A 12,977-nucleotide genomic window follows, 5' to 3' on the forward strand; every position below is an offset into this window, starting at 1 on the left:
GCGGCGCCGAGCCGGCGAGCGAACGAGCCGGCGCCTCCGCTTACCATTTGCGCACTTTCTCGATAGCCGCCATGACCCTCTTGATATCATCTTTGGCCCGGCTCCTGGTCTCGGCTCGAACCGACCTGCCCGACATGGTTCTGGCGGGGAGAGAGAGGCTGGGGGAGCGCGCCCGCCGGGTCCTGCTCGCGCTCCGCGGCGGCCACACTCGCGCCCGCCCGCCCGCTCACTCACTCACACACGGACACACACACACTCGCACACATACACACACACACAAAGCCTGGTGCCGCCGCGCGCCCAGGGCCCAGTGCGCAAGCGCCGGGCGGCAGCTGCACCAAGCAGGGGGAGCAGCGCCGCCGCGGCCGCCGCTAGTGCGGCCTCCGGGCGCCGCCGCCGCGGAGCAGCGCCGGCAGCCTCTCCGCCCACCCGGGGGAGGCGCCCGCGACCCCCGCTCCCCGGGGAGGTGGCGAGGGGCTCCTGGCTACCCCCGGCTCCGGGCACGCGGGGTAGTGGGGGAGGCGGGCTGGCGGGCGGAGGTGCGCACGGACACTTACTCGGAGGCCGCAGGTGCCGAGGGGTCCCCCGTGGACAGCGGGCCGGCTGGCCGGCCCGCCGTGGAGCGGACGCATTCCTGGGGAGCCGGCGCGGCCGCCGCTCCGCGGCCCCGAGTGTGTGGCAGCGGCTGCAATAATGCAAGTTTCCTGTGGGGCTCCCGACTTCTCAGAGTTGAAGGCGCCGATTCGGGACGGGAGGTGCTCTTGGAAAGAGTTGAGAAACGCGGACCTCTGCTGGCCTTATGCCCGGTTTAAATACGCGAGCTAGGACGTCGCTTCCCTGTCTTTCGTCCTTTTGGAAAAGTAGGGTGGGAGGAAATGAGCTTGGGGTGACCACGAGAGACATTCGACCTTGCTTCTTAAATAGCTTTCGGCGCAGGAGAACCTGGATGATTATTAGCATTTCAAGAGGGGCTCTTAGACATTGCCTCTAGTGATAAGTTGCCCTCGCCATAAATAAGGGAAGCGGACCCACGCTGGAGTTTCTGTCCTAGAACCACATTTGAGCTTAAGCCACACCTGATGTAAGTTCCGGGCTCAGCCCAGCTGCTGCTACCGCACAAATGACCCTGGCAGGTAAAGTAGACTGGCCGGCTACGAGGAGGACTTCTGGGCTGGTGTCTTCCCCGCGGTGCCTCAAGACAGCTCTGCACCAATCTACAATTACCGGGATAAGCCATCCTTGTGTTCAGCTGCAGCTAAACTGGTATTGAACAGAGCGGGTTCGTGCCCAGATGGATGTTCCGGAAAGAGAATGACCCCTGCCAGTAAACCCAGTGCCTTGGAGATCAACTAGCCCAACAAGCTGTGAGCTCGGTGTGTGACTACCACTCATTCTTAAACCAAGCCCTTTGCCCCAAGGTTTTGGTGTGGGGTAGAGAATTTTCTGGCGCTATGGAGTGGAAGCTCCACTGAAGGCCTTTTCCTAGGCATGTCCTTTTACCATCCTGAACCCCACGTTCCTAATGTGAGGACTACATGGGAAAGCATGTCACAGCAGGTCATAAAACACAGGTCCATATCACTGGTGCTCTGACTTACCTGGCCAGCAGATACATGCTTAAAGTTACACATAACATTTAAAAACATACATTTGAATCAAAAGTAGAAGATATATTTTAAAATCCAAATACTGAATGATGAATGGACAAATGTGCATATTTAATACAGTGGGATATTAGTCAGTCATTAAAAAGGAATGAAGTACTGATACATGCCACAGCATGGATGAACTTTGAAAACATCCTAAGTGAAAGAAGCCAGTCACAAAAGGACAAATATCATATGATTCCACTTACACGAGTTATCTAAGCTAGGCAAATCCATAGATACAGAAACCAGATTGGTGGTTGCCAGGGACTGTGGGGAGTAGGGAATGGGAAGTGACTTCAAATGCGTATGGAGTTTCCTTTCTGGGGGTGGAGGGGTGATGAAAAAAAGTTCTGAAAGAAGATAATGGTGACTGTGAATGTGCTTTATGCCACTGAATTGTATACCTTTAAATTGTTACAGTGTTTGGTGAGTTGTTTTTTTTTTTTTTGCTGTGCCGCTCAACTTGCAGGATCTTAATTCCCCAACCAAGGATCAAACCTAGGCCCTTGGCAGTGAAAGCGCTGAGCCATAACCACTGGACTGCCAAGGAGGTCCCACAGTGGTCCGTTTTATGTTATGTGTATTTGACCACAATAAAAAGAAATCCAAACATCCAGCTTCTATAGACATGTCAGATCTGCAAACTGGGCACTGTGTGCCACATGGCAACAATCAGCTGCAGCTGAGGAGCCCTGTACCCTTTGGATACAGCTCCCCAGGTCACCAATGTGTCACCTAGTCACTGTACTCATTTGTGTTACCACATGGCCCCTGAAGGCATGTATGTTTTTCATCTCCGATTAAACTACAAAGCTCTCTACAAATGTTCTTTATAAATCTAGTGTGGCACTTTTTATAGTTTCCTGTCTCCTGCAGATATTTTTACACTTCTTCCTTTCAACAAAGCACAGTTGTTTAATAGTCTGTCTGACCATTGATAGTTGAAGTTTCTGAGAGTCGGTTTCTGCTAGTTCTTACTCATGGTGTCCTATTTCCTTGTGATCTGCCTGATTTTCCTTAACCTTGCTGGACACTGTATTTCCAAATTTATTTATAGGGATAATTGGAGGCCTAGAATGAAGCTACCTTCGTCTCCAGATACTTTACATTTGCTTCTGCCAGGCTCCTGAGGGCAGTGCTAGTGCACAATGACCAACGTCCAAGTTCAGGGGGCTTCCCTGGTGGCCCAGTGGCTAAGGACTCCAAAGGAACTAGATCCCACATGCCGCAAGTAAGAGTTAGCATGCCGCCACTAACAAAAAAGATCCCCCATGCTGCAACAAAGATTGAAGATTGCATGTGTCTCAACTAAGACCTCGTGCGGCCAAATAAATATTTGACATCCAAGTTCAGGGCTGGTGGGTCCCTGGACCTGCAGGTGATACCAATACAGGTTGCCTAAGTGATGAGACTGATTTGCTTATTGTACCCAGGGTGGGGTCAGTGAGTGCTGACAGGCCTACACGTCCCAACTCTGTGTTCAGTGACCTCATGTCAATAGTTTGAGATCACGTTTACACTACAGAAATTGGCAAGTGCTATAGACAGCGTTGACTATGATGGCATCATGGTCAACAAAAGAGTCCGAAAGGCAGTACTTGGATGCAGCCTCAAAAACGACAGAATGATCTCTGTTCATTTCCAAAGCAAACCATTCAATATCACAGTAATCCAAATCTATGCCCCAACCAGTAATGCTGAAGAAGCCAAAGTTGAATGGTTCTATGAAGACCTACAAGACCTTCTAGAACTAACACCCAAAAAAGATGTCCTTTTCATTATAGGGGACTGAAATGCAAAAGTATGAAGTCAAGAAATACCTGGGGTAACAGACAAATTTGGCCTTGGAGTACACAATGAAGCAGGGCAAAGACTGAGAGAGTTTTGCCAAGAGAATGCACTGGTCATAGCAAACACCCTCTTCCAACAACACAAGAGAAGACTCTAGACATGGACATCACCAGATGGTCAACACCAAAATCAGATTGATTATATTCTTTGCAAACAAAGATGGAGAAGCTCTGTACAGTCAGCAAAAACAAGACCAGGAGTTGATCGTGGCTCAGATCATGAACTCCTTATTGCCAAATTCAGACTTAAATTGAAGAAAGTGGGGAAAACCACTAGACCATTCAGGTATGACCTAAATCAAATCCCTTACGATTATACAATGAAAGTGAGAGATAGATTCACGGGATTAGATCTGATAGACAGACTGCCTGAAGGACTATGGACGGAGGTTTGTGACACTGTACAGGAGACAGGGATCAAGACCATCCCCAAGAAAAAGAAATGCAAAAAGGCAAAATGCTTGTCTGAGGAGACCTCAAAAATAGCTGTGAAAAGAAGAGAAGCGAAAGACAAAGGAGAAAAGGAAATATATACCCATTTGAATGCAGAATTCTAAAGAATAGCAAGGAGAGATAAGAAAGCCTTCCTCAGTGATCAATGCAAAGAAATAGAGGAAAACAACAGAATGGGAAAGACTAGAGATCTCTTCAAGAAAATTAGAGATACTGAGGGAACATTTCATGCAAAGTGGGCTCAAAGGACAGAAATGGTATGGACCTAAAAGAAGCAAAAGATATTAAGAAAAAGTGGCAAGAATACACAGAAGAACTGTACAAAAAAAGATCTTTAAGACCCAGATAATCAGGATGGTGTGATCACTCACCTAGAGCCAGACATCCTGGAGTGTCAAGTGGGCCTTAGGAAGCATCACTATGAACAAAGCTAGTGGAGGTGATGGAATTCCAGCTGAGCTATTTCAAATCCTAAAAGATGATGGTGTGAAAGTGCTGCACTCAATATGCCAGCAAATTTGGAAAACTCAGCAGTGGCCACAGGATCAGAAAAGGTCAGTTTTCATTCCAATCCCAAGGAAAGGCAATGCCAAAGAATGTTCAAACTACCACACAATTGCATTCATCTCACGCTAGCAAAGTAATGCTGAAAATTATCCAAGCTAGGCTTCATCAGTATGTGAACTGTGAACTTCCAGATGTGCAAGCTTGAGTTAGAAAAGGCAGAGGAATCAGAGATCAAATTGCCAACATCCGCTGGATCATCGAAAAAGTGAGAGAGTGCCAGAAAAACGTCTACTTCTACTGTATTGACTATGCCAAAGCCTTTGACTGTGTGGATCACAACAAACTGTTGAAAATTCTTCAAGAGATTCGAATACCAGACTACCTGACCTGCCTCTTGAGAAATCTGTATGCAGATCAAGAAGCAACAGAACCAGACCTGGAACAATGGACTGGTTCCAAATCGGGAAAGGATTATGTCAAGGCTGTATGTTGTCACCCTGCTTATTTAACTTATATGCAGAGTACATCATGAGAAATGCTGGGCTACATGAAGCACAAGCTGGAATCAAGACTGCTGTGAGAAATATCAATAACCTCAGATATGCAGATGGCACCACCCTTATGGCAGAAAGCAAAGAGGAACTGAAGAGCCTCTTGATGAAAGTGAAAGAGGAGAGTGAAAAAGCTGGCTTAAAACTCAGCATTCAAAAAACAAAGATCATGGCATGTGGTCCCATCACTTCATGGCAAATAGATGGGGAAAGAATGGAAACAGTGACAGACTTTATTTTTGGGGCTCCAAAATCACGGCAGATGGTGACTGCAGCCATGAAATTAAAAGCCGCTTGCTCCTTGGAAGAAAAGTTATGACCCACCTAGACAGCATATTAAAAAGCAGAGACATTACTTTGCCAACAAAGGTCCATCTAGTCAAAGCTATGGTTTTTCCAATAGTCATGTATGGATATGAGAGTTGGACCATAAAGAAAGCTGAGCGCCAAAGAATTGATTCTTTTGAGCTGTGGTGTTGGAGAAGACTCTTGAGACTCCCTTGGACTGCAAGAAGATCAAACCAGTCAATCCTAAAGGAAATTAACCCTGAATATACACTGGAAGGACTGATGCTGAAGCCGAAGCTCCAATACTTTGGTTTACCTGACTCGAAGAGCCGACTCACTGGAAAAAACTCTGAAGCTGGGAAAGATTGAGGGCCGGAGCAGAAGGCGGAGACAGAAGATAAGATGGTTGGATGGCATCACTGACTCAATGGACATGATTTGAGCAAACTCCAGGAGACAGTGAAGGACAGGGAGGCCTGGCTTGCTGCAGTCCATTGGGTTGCAAAGTGTCAGACACAAGTGAACGACTGAACAACAAAATAATATATCAGGACCTTTCCCCGGCAAGCCAAGAGCTGGTGATAAACATCTGCCAGCACACCACTGGTGAAACCCGTTATTGTGGGCATTCTAATAAATCTGCATTATTGTGGGCAAGGTCTCATCTCCCCACTATGTGGATCTTGGGCTTCGATTTCTGATCTCTTGCCTCAAAAAACCATTCACACTAAAGTTCAAATATGCTACGCTTGGCAAATATCTACAGGCTTCAAGTGGGCTCCTTGCTGGATTATGTTTCAGGATTCTTTTTTTCCTTGAGTTTCTCCTAGTCCTTACTATCTTGTCAGCATGTGGTGGCTTTTAGGATGTTTTAAAATATGTTTTCTAGCATTTTAGTTGCTTTCAGCTTGCGTATGAGTCTGAATAACTAAGTATCAGGGCTGGAAGTCAAGCTCTCACTGAATGTTTGTGATTATTTCAGACACATTGAAAGAGTGACTGTGAGGTTCCAGAAGTGAGTTATTTAGCCATGACTTGTGTTTTGACCTCTCTGTGCCTCATCTGTAAAATGGGGATGAAAATAAGACTTGCCTCATAGAGTTATGTGAATTAAAAACAGTATTTGTCAAGGAAGGAGGGTGGGATAAATTAGGAGTTTGGGATTAATAAAATTAAATAAAATAAAATTAGGAGTTTGGGATTATACACGTGCGTTCGTGCCTGCTCACTTGTGTCTGACCCTTTGTGACCCCATGGACTGTAGCCTGCCAGGCTCCTCTGTCTATGGAATTTTCCAGGCAAGAATACTGAGATGGGTTGCCATCTCCTACTACAGGGGATCTTCCTGACCCAGGGATCGAACCTGTGTCACCTGAACTGGCAGATGGATTCTTTACCACTGTGTCACCTGGGAAGCGCAACATATACACATTGCTATATATAAAATCGATAACCAATGAGTTCCTACTGTGTAGCACAGGGAACTATACTCGATAGTTTGTAATAATCTATAAGGAAAGAGAACCTGAAAAAGAATATACGCACAAATATACACATACACACGTATAACTGAATCATTTCGCGTGTACACCTGAAACTAACATGACACTGTTAGCCAACTATACTTCAACTGAAAAACATACAAAAAAAAAAAACCCAGTATTTGTCAAGAATTTAGAACAGTGCTTGGCACATTGTAAGTGCTAGATACCAAAATGCATGCTAAGTCACTTCAGTCTTGTCTGACTCTTTGCAACCCTAGGACTGGTGAATTCAAGTCTTACTTCACTCCTCCCCCTGAGATGAAGGCCCATTCACCAGGGGGTGGGAGTTTGGGGTGGGAGAAGGATAAGAACACAGATGGAGACATGTGACTTGAGGAAGATGCAGACCCAGCCCTGGCGTTTCTGGGTAGACTTGGTCCTCGCCTAGCAACTTGCAACTGAATACTGTTTTCATAAACAGAGGAGCTTTGATGTTTGGGGAACATCATTAGCAAGGCCCAGCCAAGGGGTGAGGTTTGAAGGGAACACTCTAACCACAGGATGAAATACAGTTCCTTCCTCAGAGACAGAGACAGAAAGGATGAGCTGCAGAGTTGGAAGCCTCCCTCCTTGTGCAGAAAAGGATGCTACCATCCCTCAGTCACAGTCTGCAGAGTTCCAGCCAGAGCCCCTCTCTCCTGTGCCTCTGGAGTGTGCTCCCCACTTCATAGTCATCAGAATGTGGACAGTTGTAAATCAGCCCCCTGTGAGTGCTCTCGGGACCCTCCTGTCCCTCCCCACCCAGAGAGGATTGGCAAACATTCACCAGCACGCCATTGCTGGAGCCCTATGTGGTCCCAGTTCATTGTAGGGAAGGTCTCCCCCACAATGTGGGCCTGATGATAACTTTCAGAGACTGGGTCAGTAAAAATTTGCGGGGGAGGGGCACTTCCCTGATGGTCCAGTGGCTCAGACTCTGCACTTCCAACAGGGGGCCTAGATTTGATCACTGGTCAGGGAACTAGATCCCACATGCCACAGCTAAGAATTTACATGCTGCAACTAAATATCCTGCATGCTACAACTAAGACCCAGAGCAGCCGAATAAATATTAAAAATTTTTTTTTGATAAACCAAATATTCCAAATTGCTTCTATGCCTACTTTTTCTTGCCTGTAACTACAACTCTAAAAATGGTTCCCAGCTCAAATACTAATAGACCGGCAAGCTGCCAGACTAAAAGTTAGGCCACTTGAGGATATATTCAAACAGAGAGATAGTAGATATAAAGTGCTTCAGAAGACGGATGTGTTCAAAGGTGAGATGGTGTAACACAGCCGCTCTTCTAACAATGAATGATTAAACACGGAACGTCTGGTCATGACCCAGTGACCCGGAGCAGAGTTGGAATCCGTCTACCGATGCGCTTGGTAAGCTCTTAGGTCAGGAATCCAGATGGCTGCCCAAATGTCTTCTCTCTTGCTCCCACACATGTGTCATTTTGGCTGCCTCTGAAAACCTTTCCTAGCTCTGGGTGAGCCTTTAGGGATGGAGGCTGCCCCCTACTACAGAAGCTGGGGAATGGGGGCCATTTCACTCTTTCTTCTACCTGGAAGTTCTAGGTCCTGGGCATGGGACCTAACCTTGATCTAGTAGGTGGATGGTCCAGTCAGTTGATTTTTTTCTTTTTTACTGACATATAGTTGATTTATTACAGTATTATGTAAGTTTCAGGGGTACAATGTAGACATTGGTTCCCTTTTCTCCCCACCTTCACCACCATTTGTTACTTATGGTCTTTTTGATGACAGCCATTCTGACAGGTGTGAGGTGATATAGCTCTTTGTGGTTTTGATTTGCATTTCCCTGATGATCAGTGATGTCGAGCATCTTTTTATGTGCCTGTTGACCATCTGTATGTCTTCTTTAGAAAAATATCTATTCGGGTCTTCTGCCCATTTTTCAAGTGGGTTGCCTGTTGATTTTTTTATATAATAGCTTTATTGAGACATAATTAACATACCATAAAATTCACCCTTTAAAGTTTTTTTTAGTATAGTCACAGAGTTGTGAAACCATCACCACAATCAATTTTAGAACATTCTTGTCATCCAAAAAAGAAACCCTCTACCCATTCGCTGTCATTCTTTCTACCCCTAGCCTTAGGTGACTGAGAGTTTATTTCCTATTTCTATGGATTTGCCTCCACTGGACATTTCATGTAAGTGGAATCATATAATATGTGTCATTTTGGGTCTGACTTCTTTTTCTCAGCATATTTTACATCCATGTGGTAGCATGTATTAATACTTCATTCTTCTTACGGCTGAGTAATATTCCATTATGTGGATTTACCACATTCATTGATGGACATTGGGTTGTTTCCACTTTTCGGCTACTATGAATAATGCTGTGATGATGGTTAGTATACAAGTTTTTGTGCAGATGTGTATTTTCATTTCTCCCAGCTACATACCAGTTCACCAGAGGGGAATTGCTGGGTCATATGGTAACTCTATGTTTAAAATGCTGAGACACTGCCAGCCTGTTTTCCAAAGCACCATTTCACACTCCCACCAGCAGTATAGGAGGGTTCCAGTTTATCCACATCCTCACCAACACTTGTTACTGTGTTTTCATTTCTTTTTCATTTTAGTCTTGTGGAGGTAAAAGGGTATCTCATTGTGGTTTTGATTTGGAATTTTGAGGGCATATGGGGCAGTGGAGAAATGACTTACAGCAGAAATGCCATTGGAGAGCCTGAGGTATTGGAGGCACTGAGCTCCCAGTAGCGCCACTGGCATCCTGGCTGTGGTTGCTTCCTGGTCATTTACTGAGCTGGCTGCTCCAGTCTTCCCACTGAGCCTATGGTCCTCAAATAACGTCACTTTCCACTGAGGCTCAGATCAGATCAGATCAGTCGCTCAGTTGTGTCCAACTCTTTGCGACCCCATGAATTGCAGCACGCCAGGCCTCCCTGTCCATCACCAACTCCCCATCGAGTCAGTGATGCCATCCAGCCATCTCATCCTCTGGCGTCCCCTTCTCCTCCTGCACCCAATCCCTCCCAGCATGAGAGTCTTCTCCAGTGAGTCAACTCTTCGCATGAGGGGGCCAAAGTACTGGAGTTTCAGCTTTAGCATCATTCCTTCCAAAGAAATCCTAGGGCTGATCTCCTTCAGAATGGACTGGTTGGATCTCCTTGCAGTCCAAGGGACTCTCAAGAGTCTTCTCCAACACCACAGTTCAAAAGCATCAATTCTTCGGCGCTCAGCCTTCTTCACAGTCCAACTCTCACATCCATACCTGACCACAGGAAAAATCATAGCCTTGACTAGACGAACCTTTGTTGGCAAAGTAATGTCTCTGCTTTTGAATATGCTATCTAGGTTGGTCATAACTTTCCTTCCAAGGAGTAAGCAACTTTTAATTTCATGGCTGCAGTCACCATCTGCAGTGATTTTGGAGCCCAGAAAAATAAAGTCTGACACTGTTTCCACTGTTTCCCCATCTATTTCCCATGAAGTGATGGGACCGGATGCCATGATCTTCGTTTTCTGAATGTTGAGCTTTAAGCCAACTTTTTCACTCTCCACTTTCACTTTCATCAAGAGGCTTTTTAGTTCCTCTTCACTTTCTGCCATAAGGGTGGTGTCATCTGCATATCTGAGGTTATTGATATTTCTCCTGGCAATCTTGATTCCAGCTTGTGTTTCTTCCAGTCCAGCGTTTCTCATGATGTACTGTGCATATAAGTTAAATAAACAGGGTGACAATATACAGCCTTGATGTACTCCTTTTCCTATTTGGAACCAGTCTGTTGTTCCATGTCCAGTTCTAACTGTTGCTTCCTGACCTGCATACAGATCTCTCAAGAGGCAGATCAGGTGGTCTGGTATTCCCATCTCTTGAGGCTAACCAGAGCCAATTTCTATTGCTGCAAACCAAGGGTCATAATTGATACTATCTTTGATAACATTTAACTTAGTCTTTATACTTACTTCTCCTTCCTGAGTGCCTTTTCTCTCGTTGCAGTTCTTCACTTCTCCCCAGAGTACTGTAACAGTCTCCTTGCTGTGGTCCCTTTCCCCAGACAACTCCTCTTGCCCATCACCTGAGGCCCATCACCCTAGGCCCCTGAGATGCAAGTTTGATCTACTTCTCTCCCTTCCCTTTAAGTTTAACCTCCTTGCTTTAGCACACAAGGCCATCCATAATGTGACCACTGTCTTCCCTGAGTTGCTCTCCTGCCACTTCCCCCAGGCACCACTCAGATAGGCTTAGAGCGAGTACCACATTTATGTAACTTCTCCACCTCTCCCTGGTCGCCTCCTCCTGCTCCTCCTCCTTCCCACCCTATCTGCTCTGGATGCCCCTATGTCATATCACAAAACACTGTAATTATTATTGACATATCTGTTTCCCTCACTATGATGTAACCTTCCAAAGGGGAAGAGCCAGTGCTTCCTGCCACATTTTATCTCTGGGCTTAGCATGCTGCAGGGCACACACAGTTAAACTGAGGTCGCTGTTAGAGGATCTGGCACCAGTTACTGCTATTCTGTCCTCTCTCCTAGAACAGTGAAAAGGTGGAGGGGATCCACAGCACACTGAGGGAGAGGTAAGTGGCCAGGGTCTGGTGAAGCTTCACTGTATGCTGGGCTGCCTTTGGGATACCACCAGTGACTCGGGGGAACACGACTCTGGGGAACGTGGAGTTAGACCTGACTGCGAGAATGGACAACGAGATAGTGGAGAAAACTGTGTCTTTTTAAAATGTTGAAATTCCTGGGGGAAAACCATGAAGGATGAATTGATGCTGACTGAGGGCTTAAGGTTTATGGGGCTGAAACCCACTGTGAACTTCTGCACGCGTGTCTCCTGTCACATGAGACGACATACCAGCTTCAGGGCGGCTCCACCTGTGACTTCTCTACGGTCTTTCCTGGGCTCCTCTGAGGGGCAGCCTATCCTATATCAAGACTCTGAAAGTGAAGGAGTGAGAATGGCCAGACCATCCTCTTGAATATGCGGCCTCCCTCCCTCCCTCCCTCCCTCCTGCCCATAGCCCACATGAAAACATCCCTATTCGGACTTGGGAGGAAGGACCACGCCACAGTGGTACTGAAGGAACGGGAGAGATGGTTCTAGACTTCCGTGTACCTCACCTTGAGCCTATGTCCCTTTCTAGGGTCTGACCATACAAACCTTTGGCTCACTGAATGCGTCTGGCCTTGGTGTGTCAGAGGGTCCCACGAGACTGCTGGCCCAGCTTCCCTTGTGTGCACGTTTAAGGCAACTAAGATACGCTTATTGAAACTAAGAAATTAAGTTTGGAGCAAACAATATCAACTAAACCACAGACTTCCTCTGGGTTTCACTGGTTCTTCCTAACGTCCTTTTGTTTTTCCTGATCCAGAAAACCAGGATCCTGCTTCACATTTCGCCATCGTCTCCCTTTAGTCTCCTTTGACCTGTGACAGTTTCTGAGTCTTTTCATGTTTGTCATGACCCGGGCTTTCTTTTTCTTTTTTTTGGCTGTGCTGGGTCTTTGTTGCAGCACGTAGACTCTCTAGTTGTGGTGTGCAGGCTTAGCTGCCCCATGGCACAAGGCATCTTAGTTCCCCAACCGGGGATCAAACCCGCATCCCCTGTGTCAGAAGGCAGATTCTTAACCACTGGACCACCATGGGAAGTGCCATGACCTGGGCATTTTTGACGAGTACTAGTCAGGTGTTTTGTATAGATTCGTCATATTTGTAAAAATCTGTTGGATTCATCCTGGCCAATGAGGTGTACCAAACTCCAGCCTGTGGGATGGATCTGGGCTGCCGTGTCTGTGTGGTCTGCAAGCTAAGAATAGTTTTCACAGTTATTTGTTTGTTTTTGGTTTGTTTGTTTGTTTGGGCCACCAGGCAAGTGGGATCTTAGTGCCCCAATCAGGAATGGAACCACAACCCTGCTGCAGTGGAAGCACAGAGTCTTAACCACTGGACCACCAGGGAAGTCCCAGTTTTCACATTTTTAAGTGGTTGAAAATAATATCAAAAGAAGATGATTTCATGATATGTGGAAGTTCTCATGAAATCCACATTAATTTCAGCATCCATAAGTAAAGTTTGATTGGAATGGGGCCACGCTCATTCTTCTCTGGACCAAAGTTCTGTGTGGCTGCGTTTGTGTTCCAGCAGCCGA

At 46.3% G+C, this 12,977-nt stretch overlaps 1 protein-coding gene across 13 annotated transcripts in view; it reads right to left on the minus strand.

Annotated features, from left to right (window-relative positions):
- Positions 1-743, minus strand: part of BCL7A (BAF chromatin remodeling complex subunit BCL7A) — a 30,540-nt gene extending 29,797 nt beyond the window's left edge. For 6 of the 13 annotated variants that reach the window (XM_086347580.1, XM_086347576.1, XM_086347572.1 and 3 more), the window contains exon 1: positions 45-385. In XM_086347580.1, the coding sequence (XP_086203706.1) occupies positions 45-136 (92 nt within the window). In that variant the 5' untranslated portion in view covers positions 137-385. Of the gene's footprint in view, positions 1-44; positions 396-557 lie in introns of those variants that run through there. The other 7 variants (XM_086347583.1, XM_086347579.1, XM_086347571.1 and 4 more) reach the window with 4 other exon arrangements.
- Positions 744-12,977: the final 12,234 nt, after the last annotated feature.

Source organism: Bos grunniens, chromosome 17 (assembly GCF_055505025.1).
Source record: "Bos grunniens cultivar Pamir isolate PY7600 chromosome 17, Bosgru_T2T1.0, whole genome shotgun sequence".
NCBI lineage: Eukaryota > Metazoa > Chordata > Mammalia > Artiodactyla > Bovidae > Bos > Bos grunniens.